The sequence below is a fragment of the Sphaeramia orbicularis genome, chromosome 24, assembly GCF_902148855.1.
Source record: "Sphaeramia orbicularis chromosome 24, fSphaOr1.1, whole genome shotgun sequence".
NCBI classification, from domain to species: Eukaryota; Metazoa; Chordata; class Actinopteri; order Kurtiformes; family Apogonidae; genus Sphaeramia; species Sphaeramia orbicularis.
In genome coordinates, this window is record NC_043979.1 from 25132866 (window position 1) to 25146663 (window position 13798).

General features: G+C 38.8%; 1 protein-coding gene across 1 annotated transcript; it reads left to right on the forward strand.

The window, feature by feature from the left end:
• Window positions 1-205: 205 nt before the first annotated feature.
• zc3h14 (zinc finger CCCH-type containing 14) lies at window positions 206-8708 on the forward strand. The gene is made up of 17 exons (XM_030129038.1): window positions 206-332; window positions 677-719; window positions 811-925; window positions 1394-1434; window positions 1522-1693; window positions 1787-2108; window positions 2205-2368; window positions 2572-2672; window positions 3335-3493; window positions 3967-4044; window positions 4175-4331; window positions 5137-5342; window positions 5909-6047; window positions 6138-6277; window positions 7110-7192; window positions 7304-7410; window positions 8014-8708. The coding sequence occupies exons 1-17, from the start codon at window positions 297-299 to the stop codon at window positions 8015-8017; spliced, it is 2067 nt and encodes a 688-aa protein (XP_029984898.1). The 5' UTR covers window positions 206-296; the 3' UTR covers window positions 8018-8708.
• Window positions 8709-13798: the final 5090 nt, after the last annotated feature.

The following is a 13798-nucleotide window of genomic DNA, read 5'->3' on the forward strand; positions in this document are numbered from 1 at the left end:
TAATTTTGTACATACGCTAAATATGGTCTAAATTACTCTATCTGGTGGAGAGTAGTAAAGTGATCAAACCAGGGCAAAATTCTATATTGACACCCAGATATAGTATACAATCCAGTTATTATGCTTTAATGGAGTGGGCCGAAATTGAATTAAGGATTATTGCATCAAATTGGCCCTATGCGGCTACCGTCGTCAGTCACGTGACAGTACGTCATGTTTTGTCCCTTGTGGTGAGCGGGTGTAGCTGCTAAACAGTGTATGTATTCATATTTATTTGTTTGGTCAGTGTGACAGAGATGGAGATCGGGACGGAGATCAGCAAGAAAATAAGAGTGAGTAGCATTTTGCGTTGACTGTGAGTGTGTTGGACGTTATTGGTAACGTTTGAGAAACGTAACTAGCGTTGCAAGCTAACATTAGCCTGCTAGCTCCTCTCCCGGCTGAGCAGAATGGTAAATATAGAAACATGGAAACGGGGTTTTCATTTACAAGGTCGACTAGAAAGTAAGAAAAATGTCTGACAATGTTGACAAAAGGAAGCCTTAAAGAACTGCTGGTTGTTCTTCTGTTTTGTGAAAGTTACGGTGGCTTACGTGCAGTTGCTGAAGTATACCAGTGCAGCCCATTGGTTTTAACTGAATGTTGTGATCGTTAGTATAATCTTGGTCTTTTTCAGGCTGCTATCAAGGGCAAGCTCCAAGAACTTGGTGCATATATCGGTGAGTGGAAAAAACTGCAGACGGATGACTTGAAGGCAGCGTTTGTTATTATTATTAACGTATGTCTTTTGTTTCTCCACCACTTCTGTAGATGAAGAACTCCCTGACTACATAATGGTGATGGTGGCAAATAAGAAAACTTCTCAGCAGATGGCGGACGATTTATCACTTTTTCTTGGAAACAACACAATTAAATTTACAGCATGGTATGTTCAAAGTGGTTCTGTCTACCGTAACACTTAGTATTACATTGTTACAGGCATCATCTGTGTAAGGATTGAGCGGCGTGGACAAGGAAACCATGCCTTAACACATTTTTTGCTAAATACACTTATTCAACACATACATACAGGATATGTTTTGACATTTTAATCTGCTTTATTGCAAGCCAGAACACAAGAGATGTCACATAAACTTTTTTTGTATCAGCTTGTAGGTTGAAGTACATGGAAAATCATAAATAACTTACATTATCTCAAAGACAGTGATTTCAGTAGGATTACACCATCAATGTGCAGGTTAAGAACCTAATGTAAGTAGAATTGTATGATGTAGTCATAGAACACAGACATCAGCACTTGTAAAATAGTGAAAATAAATAACTGTGAGCTGTAGGTTTATATAGTCTTTGTGTCTGTTATCTCGTAATAACATTTTCTTTCGATACATTTTAGGTTACAAGGTGTGTTGGAGAAATTAAGATCTGTTGCAGTTGGTAAGTTTCAGTAATAAATGTTTCTTGAACTTTTGATTCTTCTCACCTGGTTCTTGTTAAATACTTGTTTGTGTGTAAATGTTTCAGAACCTGGGTCTCTCAGACATCAGCTGCAGTCAGAGAGTGGGACAGCTTCTGCAAAGAGACGACTAACTGTAAATGAAGACAGCAGAGCAGAGGAGGCAAAGGCTTTGACAGTGTCCAGCTCCCGTTCCGACAGAACTGAGGCATGTGTGTCCAGTTCTGCCCATGAAAGCAGGTACATAATACACTCCTGTCTTAGTGCTTTGTGTATTCATGACAGACTACTCAAATGCCTAAGACTAATATGTTGATGCTGGTTTGTTCATAGACGGGGTGCCTTAGACAAGAGTTCCTCACGGCTTACCTCAACTGTTAAACCCCTCATCGAGTCACTCCCCTCTGAGGCTGTTATCGATATCAAACCGGAGATGGATGATGACCTCATTGCTGACGAACCCGTAGAAATGGGCGCCAACCCTGGTCGGATCAGGGGCTCAGCTGGTAGACCCACCGCTGAAATCTACAGGCCGACCCAAAGCAAATTCAACTCGGTTAACTCTGCCAATACATTTCGGTCCATGGACGAACTGTTGCACTCCAGACAGCAGGACAGCAGAAGCAGCAGATCATCCAGACCCGGTCCCAGTAAGGTATGAGAAGTTGATGACTGTGATGATTGACTGTGTTGTGATCACTGTAGTTACAGGGCTAAAAATGTCTTTTCCTGTGTGTATCTCTTGATTCAGCCAGATGAGTTGTCACGGAAACGTAAGGCACCAGTTGCAAGTTCAGTAGTACGAGTGAGCAAAACGGCAGATGAGGATAGCGATGACTTGGAGGAGGAGGATACAAGCTATGGAACCAGAGGACTGTCCAGCAGAGTGTCCCTACCCTCAAAACCAGAACGCAAGTCAGTTATTTGACCTACTTTATTTTGACCCTCACATCACTACCAGTAAAACTCTTTGTAACACTGATAATCTGTTACAACTGTCATTGTCAAGGTCGTACAATTGTTGTCTTTCTGTATCTTTGTTTAAAGGAAGATTGCTTGCTTTAATTGTAACATAACAGTGGTGCTGTGTGCTAATAGCATATGTATTTTTTGTTCAGACCTACTCTGCCACCAGCAAAGCAAGCCAACCGGAATCTGATACTGAAGGCCATCTCTGAGGCCCAGGACTCTATCACCAAAACTACAGCCTACACAGCAAGTAAGTTTACATGTATGATTAAATATACTAAATATTACTTATGGTGGCAGAAAGAATTCAGAAACTGCAGCTGGACAGAAAAATACTCACAGTTAGACTCAACTACGATTTAAGCATTTGAAGCATTTATTACAGAGTTAAACGGAAAAAGTTTAACAAACATCAGAAAAACTGTTCAGCCAACAGGGGCTAGGGCAGGGGTATTCAAATCCAGTTGTTGAGGGCTGGTATCCCGCATGTTTTAGATATTTCCCTCTTCCAGCACATCTGGTTTAATTAATGATCAGCTCATCATCAAGCTCTGCAGAAGCCTGATAACAATGTAATGGCTTCCAGGTGTGCTGGAAGAGGGAAATATCTAAAACATGCCGGATACCGGCTCTCGAAGACCGGATTTGAATACCCCTGGGTTAGGGTCTGAAAGGTATAAGGCTAATGGTCTGCACATGTACATGTTTGTTCGATTTACACTTTGATTACAGTACACATTGCCACTTCTTTTCCCAGTCATCGTAACAAACATTGGAATTCCACAGTGGTACAGACATATTTGCATCCGTTTTCTCCTCCTTTTACATGATTCTCTAAATTTTCCATCACATTACTATGAGCATTAACTGCTGGTGTTCTTATCTCTATCAACCATTATCTCATCTTAACAGTACCACAGCGACAGACTGTTCCTGTGGCACCTCGCACTCGTTTGTCCAGCAGTGAAGAGATGACTGCAGCCATTCAGCTGGTCCAGGAGCACCTCCACAGCCTGGCCCCTAGAGTGCAGGCCTACACTTCTGCTTCACTACCTCCCTCTAGAACTCTAGGTAGGTGTGTAGTAGATTTGGGCACCCCAGGCAGAAAGACTATTTATGGACAATAGGGAGGTAAAATTACTGTCTGTCTACAACTTGTGAAACAGTCATGGAGCTAAGCAAGACTTAACTTGTAATGTTCATGGGTTTGTCTTCTGCTTTACAGTGACTCTGCTGTTCTGAACTTTGACTACTTTTGTATTAAGTTACAGTGTTACTGAACATTCATTAAGTCATGGACCACTTTTGCAGTGTGCTTTCACGTGTACCCTGAACAACAGAAGCACAGACACCAGGATTTGGCCAAATATGCCTGATGGCCCCTGTTGACAGGCACTACTGAAAACAAAATATGTTAAAATGAGACCGTTGCTGCATAGTTATGAAAACACCATATGATTTAAACTTTCACATTCAAAATAAAAATGTTGTATTGGTTTATTTTTATTTCCCCTTTGATTATTATTATTTTTTGTTTCTGTTAGCTCCAGCAAAGTCTTTAGCATCACGACTTCAATTAGATTTCGCTGAGAGCAGTGGTGGAAGAGAGGCAGGTGACTATGGTGAGTTGTCTTTTGGTTCTCTCTGTGTGAAATTTAAGAAAACAAGTATCTTGGAGGGTGGTGCACAAATGGTTTTGAGTCGCATAGAACACTGAGATGTCTGTTAATGAATAATCATTTTAAAATTCAGGGGTTGAAGTAGCTGGAGGCAGTGAGGGAAAGCCTTTCGATACACGATCCTTCATAATGAGCCGACCACAATTGGAAGAGTCAGAAACCAGAAGACAGCAGCGCCTTCAGGCCAGAGAGGATTTCCAGCCGGCTGCAATACGAACAGTCCAGGCCAGGTACACAGTGCACTCATACATTCATTCATTCATTCCTCTTCTGAACTGCTTTGCCCTTGAGAGGGTTATGGGGTGCTGGAGCCTATCCCAGCTACCTATGGGCGAAGGGAGGGTACACCCTGGACATGTCGCCAGCTCACCACAGGGCACACATACATGCAGGGTTCATATGGGGGCTTGAAATCCTTGAAAATACTTGAATTTCAATGTTGTGTTTTCAAAATCTGAAAAGTGCTTGAAAGTGCTTGCAATTATAACCCTGTGATGTGATTTATTTATTTAATTTTTACTCTGCCAGGTTAGATGACAAGCCAAAGCTACTTACAGAGAGGGGATACATTATGAAAAATAAAACTTTATCTCAAAAAAGAAAATTAGTGGGTGCTCTCAGGTAGACGCCAGGTAAACTTTTATCTTAATCTTTGGCTCCATGTGAGTGTGCCTGAAGAACACCAAGTGGCTTCCCTTTTTTTTTTGGATAAAACTTAGTGCTCTTTAATTTCTAAACTTTTTGCTATTACGAAACAGAATTTTAGATGTTTATACCATAATAGAATGTACATCATTGTGATAAAAAGTGACAAAAATAATCATGAGTATATGTTTTCCTGTAGATATGTATTTTACCCTAGCAATAAGGTGCTGTTCTGGAAAAATTTGAAAATGACCTTTAAAAGTGCTTGAAAACTGCTTGAATTTGACCTTGAAAAATGTGTATGAGCCCTGTACATAATAACAATAAACTATCATGTGAGTTTTTGGCATTTGTTGATGTCTCACAGATTTGATTTTGTCTCTTGTGCAGTAAGGAGAGGGGGGAGTCTGCCAGCCCAAAGTTCATAGTTACATTAGACGGGGTGCCGAGCCCTATGGGGGTCCTCACTGAGTGTGAGATGGAGCTGGACGATGTTAGACCTCCTGCAAAGGTCACTGACGCGACCATCCACGCTAACAGGGAATCCAAAGTCAGTGTCCTGCACAGGCTGCAGGGAGGAGTCGCATCATTGGAAGGTGTGTGGATTAACTTGACCATATTTTGGAATAATACTGCAGTAAGAATATACCTGGATTTACATTTTACTAAAGGTATTGAATCGGTTTTTCACAGTTTGCAGTATATATTCTTTTGTTAGGTCATTCTTGGTGTTTGTAAGTTTAAAAGATAATTCTGCATGTTTGTTGAAGAATAATACTGCAGATGAAGACTGTAACATAATTGGAAAGATTACATTCTCAAAATTCATGTAAGATGAAGACATTTTTGTATGTGTGTGTCACTTGGGATGAGAGATCCACTGGCTTATTTCAAACTAATGTAAACAATAAGCTGATTTTATTTATTTATCCTGTCTTTAAATGGACAGACATTGTATGTATAGTTAAGACCATAATGCAAACAGGTTAAAAGCATTATTTGTCCCTAACTGTTGACTGCCATGCAAAATTTTTCCAATGCAAGGACAGAAACCAGAAAGGCTGGTGCTTTGCCTCTTTATATGTAAAACTCAGTGCAAACTGCATATGTAAACCAGTCTCTTTTTTCATTGTTGTCTCTGTATATTCTGTGTTTTTCACAGAGGATGTAATGGAAGTAGAAATGGAGGAGGACGATGCCGCTCCTTTGAAAAAACAGAAAGTTATGGAGCGCTGCAAATTCTGGCCCGTCTGCAAAAGTGGAGACGACTGTCTATACCATCACCCCACCACACAGTGCAAGTGGGTGCATTTGTTATCCAACTACAGGAATGCTAAAGGGGTCTCATTATTCTCGTCATTCATGATTGTATCTGTCTTCTTTTTCTGTAGGACCTTTCCCAACTGCAAGTTTGGGGATAAATGCCTTTTCATCCATCCAAATTGTAAATATGATGCCAGGTGCACCAAGCCAGACTGTCCCTTCACTCATGTCAGCCGCAGAAGCACAGTCGCTCCACCACCGAGACCAGGTACGCTCTCATTTCCTCTGTGATGACAACTCAATATTGAAGCTGCTGTGACAAAGTTATGAACATGCCTGGGAATGATGAGCTGTAGTGGCAGTTTAGTTTGAAGAGGTTTGGACCATTTAAAGGAGTGTTATTTTGCTTTTTTTAAATGGAATTATGCATTTTAAAACATTTCCCTGTGGTCTTCATAAACTGTAAATGTTATGCTTGGGTCTGAATTCTTCATTAATTAAACCCCACAGGTCTATCTTCAACTCTGTTTCTGAGTAATGACACCAGAAACGTCGTTTTGAGCGCTGGCCTTTAAATACAAATAGCCACTTCACGCCCCACCCCCTCCAGGTTGTTGACCGTGCTGCTCTGTCCCATTCAGCCACTTGTGTTCGTTAATGCAACCAACAACTGAACATTTTAGGTAATCCGCTTGAAGTCTGGACATATTTTTAGTTTTTACCACAAACACTGCTGCTGACAAACAATTATGGTGTACTCCGAGAAATGTTCGTCAGAAGTCTTGACCTTATATGTGCAAATGTCGTGATGTAACTAGTTATAAAATGTAACAAATTAAGCAGGAATTGAAACAGGTTGTAGAAATCCACTAGATTTTTGCTGGAATAAATATAAAGATAGCTTTGCAGCACCTGGAGGGTTCAAATTCAAACTTTTTGCACTGTTATGGTCCAAATACACAAATAAATGTACCAAAGACTAATAAAAGTGGGTTTAGCAAAATATGAGCCCTTTAACTTTGACTCAGTGTAAAGCTGAAGCCTCTTTTATTGCTTATGTTGCTTATTGAGGATGTCTTTACCTGACTTTTCCTCTACAGCCATGCCGCCAGTGCAGACCACCAGTGTGTGTCGCTTCTTCCCTGAATGCAAAAAGAGGGACTGTCCCTTTTATCACCCCAAGGTAACACATCTGAGAGCATACATTCTGGTCCTGGACTGGAGGTTGTTGCATCACACAGACCTTCTGCACAAGCATTAGTGTAAAGTACATTTTTGTTCCTCTTACCCACAGCCCTGCCGCTTCGCAGCTCAGTGTAACAGACCGGGATGCACATTTTACCACCCTACCACAACTGTGCCACCAAGACACGCCCTGAAGTGGACAAAAACACAGAGCAGGTGAACACTTAACTAACATTGGAGGGACTATGTTATACTGTGAGCAGAGCTGTACTGAGCCATTGGACTAAAACTACAGTCTCTAGTAGATCAAACTTGACCAATATAATATTACTTGCCAAAAAAAGTCCCCACCTGCGTTGAACTAAGCACATAGGTAAGGACCTTCCATTGGAAAATGACTGCAGTGGTTAATATGTTTCATCTGGAAACATTATTTACCCCTAACTGGTGCAGTCAGTAGCTGCACATGCAAACCATCAGTTGCAGAGAGCATTAAGATTGGACAATACCAGGATTCATCAGGCCCAAATAGTGAAAGAGTGGTTCAGGAACCATGGGACATCATTTCACATGTGGTGGATTGGCCTCCACAGAGTCCAGACCTGAACCCCGTTGAGAATCTTTGAGATGTGCTGGAGAAGACTTTACACAGTGGTCTGACTCTCCCATCTTCAATAAGTGTAATCAAAGCTCTAGATTTTTTTTTTTTTTTTTTTTTTGCTGGACAGTGTTTATAGCCATGGTACAGTTGTAATGCAGCTCATAAACAAATGCTAGATTTGTTATACCTACTAATGTTTTGGTTTTTCTGTCCAATAGCTAATGAAGTCCACAACATTTGAAGAAGCCTGACGATGACCTGATGATGTGAAACTTTCAAAATCTTCTGTTCATGGAATTTCATTCTCACATTTGACTGTTGTCTGCTATTATTTTATTGTATTTGTATTTGGACTGGTTTTTAAGAAACGTTGTTTTGTAAGCAGAAATGTCAAGATTTTGATTCCATTAGATATAAATTCTTCACATTTGTCCCACCTCATTATTTGCCTTGTATTTTTTTTTTGATAATGTTGTCATTGTGTAGTTAAGAAGTATGCTTTTGTTCTCTTAGGGTAATGATAACAGAGAACATCACAATTTATAAAGTGCAGTATTATTAACACTTTGATTATATTAGTAGATGGGATGTATTTTCTCAGAACAAAAATATTTTTTATTGATTTGCTGTCTCTTGGAAAAAGAAGTTGAGCCTAAGAAGCATCTTATAGTTATGCAGCTGTATATAAACTGTTAAAAAAAATATTATGGCCTGTAATGATATTGTGTGGGTAATGTTTCATAAAATTTAATGCACTGAATTACCTTTTTTGTTTGATGAAGAATGGATGTGAGAGTGATGTTCATTGAAGCATAGAAGTCTATTTGAGCACACATGAGTCAAGATCATTGGTCAAAGAAGACAGTTTTTGGACAGTTTTAGGCTAAAGAGGCAAATATGTACTAAACGTAATGAAAAACACACGGTCCAAACGTGTAATTTCCAGAAAATGATTTGCTCAGGTGCCTATTTTGTATATATTGCTCACGAGATGAATAACACAGTTAAGAGCTGTGTTATTTTCATTCCCGACGTGAGCAACGTCTGCGTTTGGATTAATCCCTTAATGTTGGACATTGAGTCGTATCTCTTGTACAGAGTCATGCTTGACTGGGACCTTTAGGTGTGGTCAATAGCTGATATAAAGGCAGCAAAGAAAACACCCAAATGTTTTTACTAGCTCAAAATGCCATGACTTACGATACAACAGAGAGAATGTGCCATTGGCATGTTACGAGCAGGTCTGAGCCGTGGTGAAGTCGTACACCGTCTGCGCTGTCATTGCAGTACGATCAGTCATCTGAGTACCAGATCAGGTCGGATCCCTCAGGACAGGATCGTGAGACTTGTCAGTTCCATGCATCGTCGCTGCACTCCTTGTTTGGAAGCAGAGGTGGACACACCCAATATTGAATGATTACACTTTCAATTTCTGAGTACCTGTATTCAGCGACTGAATAAACCTGTTAAGTTGATCACAATTCATTCTCTAATGGCCAATGCTTCCCTCTTTAATATGAAGGTAACCCCAAACCAATTAATTGAATATATCTCCAAATATACATATTATTCTGACCGGTGCATTTTTCATGGTACTAAGTATCGAAGCAAATGTGTGACATCAGATATTGAATGGTTGTATTTTGCGATAGTTTTTTTTTTTTTAATGGTTCTATTTTGTGATTTGAAGTTGTTATAGTTGATTTGATTTTTTTTTTTTGAATAGTTGTATTTTATAATTTGAATTTTTTGTAGTTGATTTTTTTTTTTTTTTAATTATTGCAAAATACAACCATTCAATATCTGATGACACACATTTGCTTCCATACTAAGTATATATAGTGTAATATGAATTACAAATGCACAAGAGGTCATTGGAAGGTAAGCAGAAACAGCAGAGTAACTCAGACATTTGACCACAAGAGACAGACTGAGCAACTGGTCTGATTCTGATGCTGATTGTGCTGATCTCAGCACCAGGTATTTGTAAACATTAGGATGTTGTCAAAGTCATGGACAGACTGGCTGGAAAATTTCCAGACAGGAAGTAATGGTTGCACAATTTTGTAATGAAAATATTTGTACAGTGAGAAATGGGTCTTCTTTGTTCTCATTTTATTAAATCTTCTATGAAGATAAAAATGTTCAAGTAAAACTATTTAAAGAAAATCCATCAGAATATTATCCTTCCAACACTAGTAATCCATTAAAATTAGCATCATTGTCAAGGTTGAATGATTGTTAGTATTCCACTTCTGAGACAGAATCTACTACACATTACCAAATATAAGACTGCCTCATAGTAGCTGTTTCAAATGAATATTGTCCTGCTATTATTATCCTTATTATTATTATTGCTATCATTTCATTTATTATTACTGAAGTAGCGGTCGAAATGAGACCATTAAAAAACTGTCAAATACATATATATACAGGGTGGGGAAGCAAAATTTACAATGAACATTTAGTTGTTTTTTCTCAGCAGGCACTATGTCAATTGTTTTGAAACCAAACATATATTGATGTCATAATCATACCTAACACTATTATCCATACCTTTTCAGAAACTTTTGCCCATATGAGTAATCAGGAAAGCAAACGTCAAAGAGTGTGTGATTTGCTGAATGCAATCGTCACACCAAAGGAGATTTCAAAAATAGTTGGAGTGTCCATAAAGACTGTTTATAATGTAAAGAAGAGAATGACTATGAGCAAAACTATTACGAGAAAGTCTGGAAGATACTATTAAAGAAGAATGGGAGAAGTTGTCACCCGAATATTTGAGGAACACTTGCGCAAGTTTCAGGAAGCGTGTGAAGGCAGTTATTGAGAAAGAAGGAGGACACATAGAATAAAAACATTTTCTATTATGTCCATTTTCTTGTGGCAAATAAATTCTCATGACTTTCAATAAACTAATTGGTCATACACTGTCTTTCAATCCCTGCCTCAAAATATTGTAAATTTTGCTTCCCCACCCTGTATATATATATATATATATATATATATATATATATATATATATATATATATATATATATATATATACACACACACACACTCTGTAGTAACCTGGCATCAATACAATTCCAATGCAATGTTTTCATTTTGTTTATGGTTTTCATGGTTATATTAAACCATTCCAAAACCATTAATGATACAAATGTGTTGTAATGCACCACTCTTCTGCTGGAATGTTTCCTAAATTTTATTTTTCATTTAAGGACAAAATGTATTTATTGATAATATCTTTGCTCTATTTGTTTCCATGCTTTCATGCTTAATGACAGAAATACTGTAATAATCAGACAGAGCAAAAGGCTGTAGAAATATCCAGATAACTGACAAACTAGTTGAATATATTAGGTTTTATGCCCAATTGTGCCTGTAAAATGGACAGTAATTTATTATTACATTATTATATTTAATATTTGGATTCATTTTACTGCTGCAGTTGTATGTTGCATTTTACTGCTGTGAGATTGAGCTCAGTGAAATACTTTAGATACTATTTTTAGTTACTTTCCACCATCACACCATAACATGCTTCAAAAGCAGCTCGCAAAACTGTCGGCTACATTTTATTTTTTAATCACCACAGGCCAGTGTATGCCATCGTCAGATATGAAATGCAGTGATAAAAAAAAACAAACAAAAAACACAGATCTGATTATTTCAAGAGAAACAAAACTCATAGCAAATATATGTGTTTTCATCCAAAACATACTAACATCATAGAAACACCAAAGAATTTGACCCTTTCTCTGTGGGAATTGAATGTCCAAATTAATCCACATATACAGGATTTATTTACATGTGACCAAATAAATGGAACATGACAGATTCAGGTCTTCATATTTATCAAGAGGCTACACTGTGTTATGTGTATAAGAGGCATATAAGTGTAACTCCACCTTGAGAAGGGGATGAAACCTTTCAACACAATAGAACCATAACGATACAGCAGAGCTATGCGTAGCATTTGACCATTTTTCTGCATCTCTGATCAAATACGTCTACCACAGTTGGACATTTGTGTTGTCGTGTGGCAGTGGGTGTCCTAGTGGATAACCTGGATCTTATTTTGACTATGCCTCAGGTAAGACAAGAACAGTGCAAATCCTCTGTGAAGGCCTGTCTGATGGAGCTGTTCATCCATCGGTGGTCATTTTCACTTAGAACCAGCAGATCCAGAGGTAGGTACAAATCCACATCCTGTTTCCTCAGGGCCCACATTTACAAAACAGCACCATGAAATCACTCTTCTACATCCACACAGTGTTTATTGATTAGGTCTTGGTGTTTCTAGATGTGGGTGTAGATGACATCAGAGGAGACATCAGCAGTGGACCTGTGAGGAAGAGTAAGACCAGACCCCTCCCACACCTTCCTACAAAACCCAAAATGACCCCACTGTGGACAAACATTTAACCTGAAACTGTAACTGCAATAAACCATTTGAACTTCATCTTTTTCTTCTGTCTTTGTTAAAGAACTAAGATGGAGATTCAGGTTTTATTCAAAATGGAATTTCATGAATGGATTGTAAATCACTTATCTAGTGGTTTGTTGTGGAAAATGGTGTTTAACCCTTAGGGGTCTGAGCCTATTTTGGCCATCTTTTCATACTTCTGATTTTGCCTTTATATAGCAGAAAAAAAGGAAGCAGTCAAAAGTAGTAGTAGATAAAAGACTCAAATTTGGTGGAGCATGTTTTTGAACATTTCAGTACTGCTGCAAACTCCCTTGGATGTCAACTATAAATGCCCATTATGTAAAGACACAGTGACATCTAGTGGATGTTTTAAGTGTAATATGTAGACATCGACTCACAATGTGCTCTACCAATTATATAACTTAAAAAGTGTACGCAAATTATATTATGACCACTGTTTATTCAACAATAAATGGCACTGAAAGTCTATGCTCTTTTTCAGATTTGGGTTTTGCCTGCATTAATAGTTAGAGGTGATCAACATGAAAACTAAAGAGCTGTTTATGGGTGAAAAACAAGCTATTGTGAGGCAGAGAAAAGATGGAAAATCAGTCAGAGACATTGCACAAACATTGGTCTTAGACAGAACAACTCTTTGGAATGTCTTGAAGAAGAAAGAAACCACTGGTGTTCTAATTAACAGTAATACTACTACTACTACTATCAACATAAATGTAAAATTTCTGAGCAAATTTACTTTTATTAACATTTTATTTTTTATTTTTACAATATCTTTGACACATAACAGGGTTTAAAATAACTTCACTCGCATGTTTGGATCCTTCATCACTGCTAAAAGATCCCAACAGTTTCCACTCCACACTAGTAATTTTCACTTCCGCAAATAAGCGACGCTGTTTCGCGCATGCTGATTACGTCACCTTCGTCAATGTCTAAAGTCCTATGAGCTGGTGCAGTCTTTGCCGGGTGCGGTGGCGCGCGCCTGTAATCCAAGCTACCGGGAGGCTGAGGCTGGCGGATCGTTTGAGCTCAGGAGCTCTGAGCTGCAGCGGACTATGCCGATCGGGTGTCCGCACTAAGTTCGGTATCGATATGGTGTTCCTGGGGAAGCCTGGGACCACCAGGTCGCCTAAGGAGGGGTGCACCGGCCCAGGTCGGAAACGGAGCAGGTCAAAGCCCCCGTGCCGCTCAGTAGTGGGATCGCGCCTGTGAATAGACGCTGTAGTGCAGCCTGAGTAATACAGCGAGACCCAGTCTTTTTTAAACTGTGTCCACTCATCATTAACATACACACTCATATTTTACATGTGTACATCACACAACACGAAACACCGAGTTTATAATCTTCTTAGTCTAAAGGTAATGTTATGGTAAAACCAGCTCTGCTCTGCTACTCCTGCACTGCCTCCTACTGGATGAAATGAACAACTACACTAATAAAAACACGGACCATTTGTCAGTGTTGAAACGCCATGATTTAATCACGTGCTATTTATTGTATTACTACAAGAAAACAAAGACTTAGGATAAAATAGTGTCTAAATCCA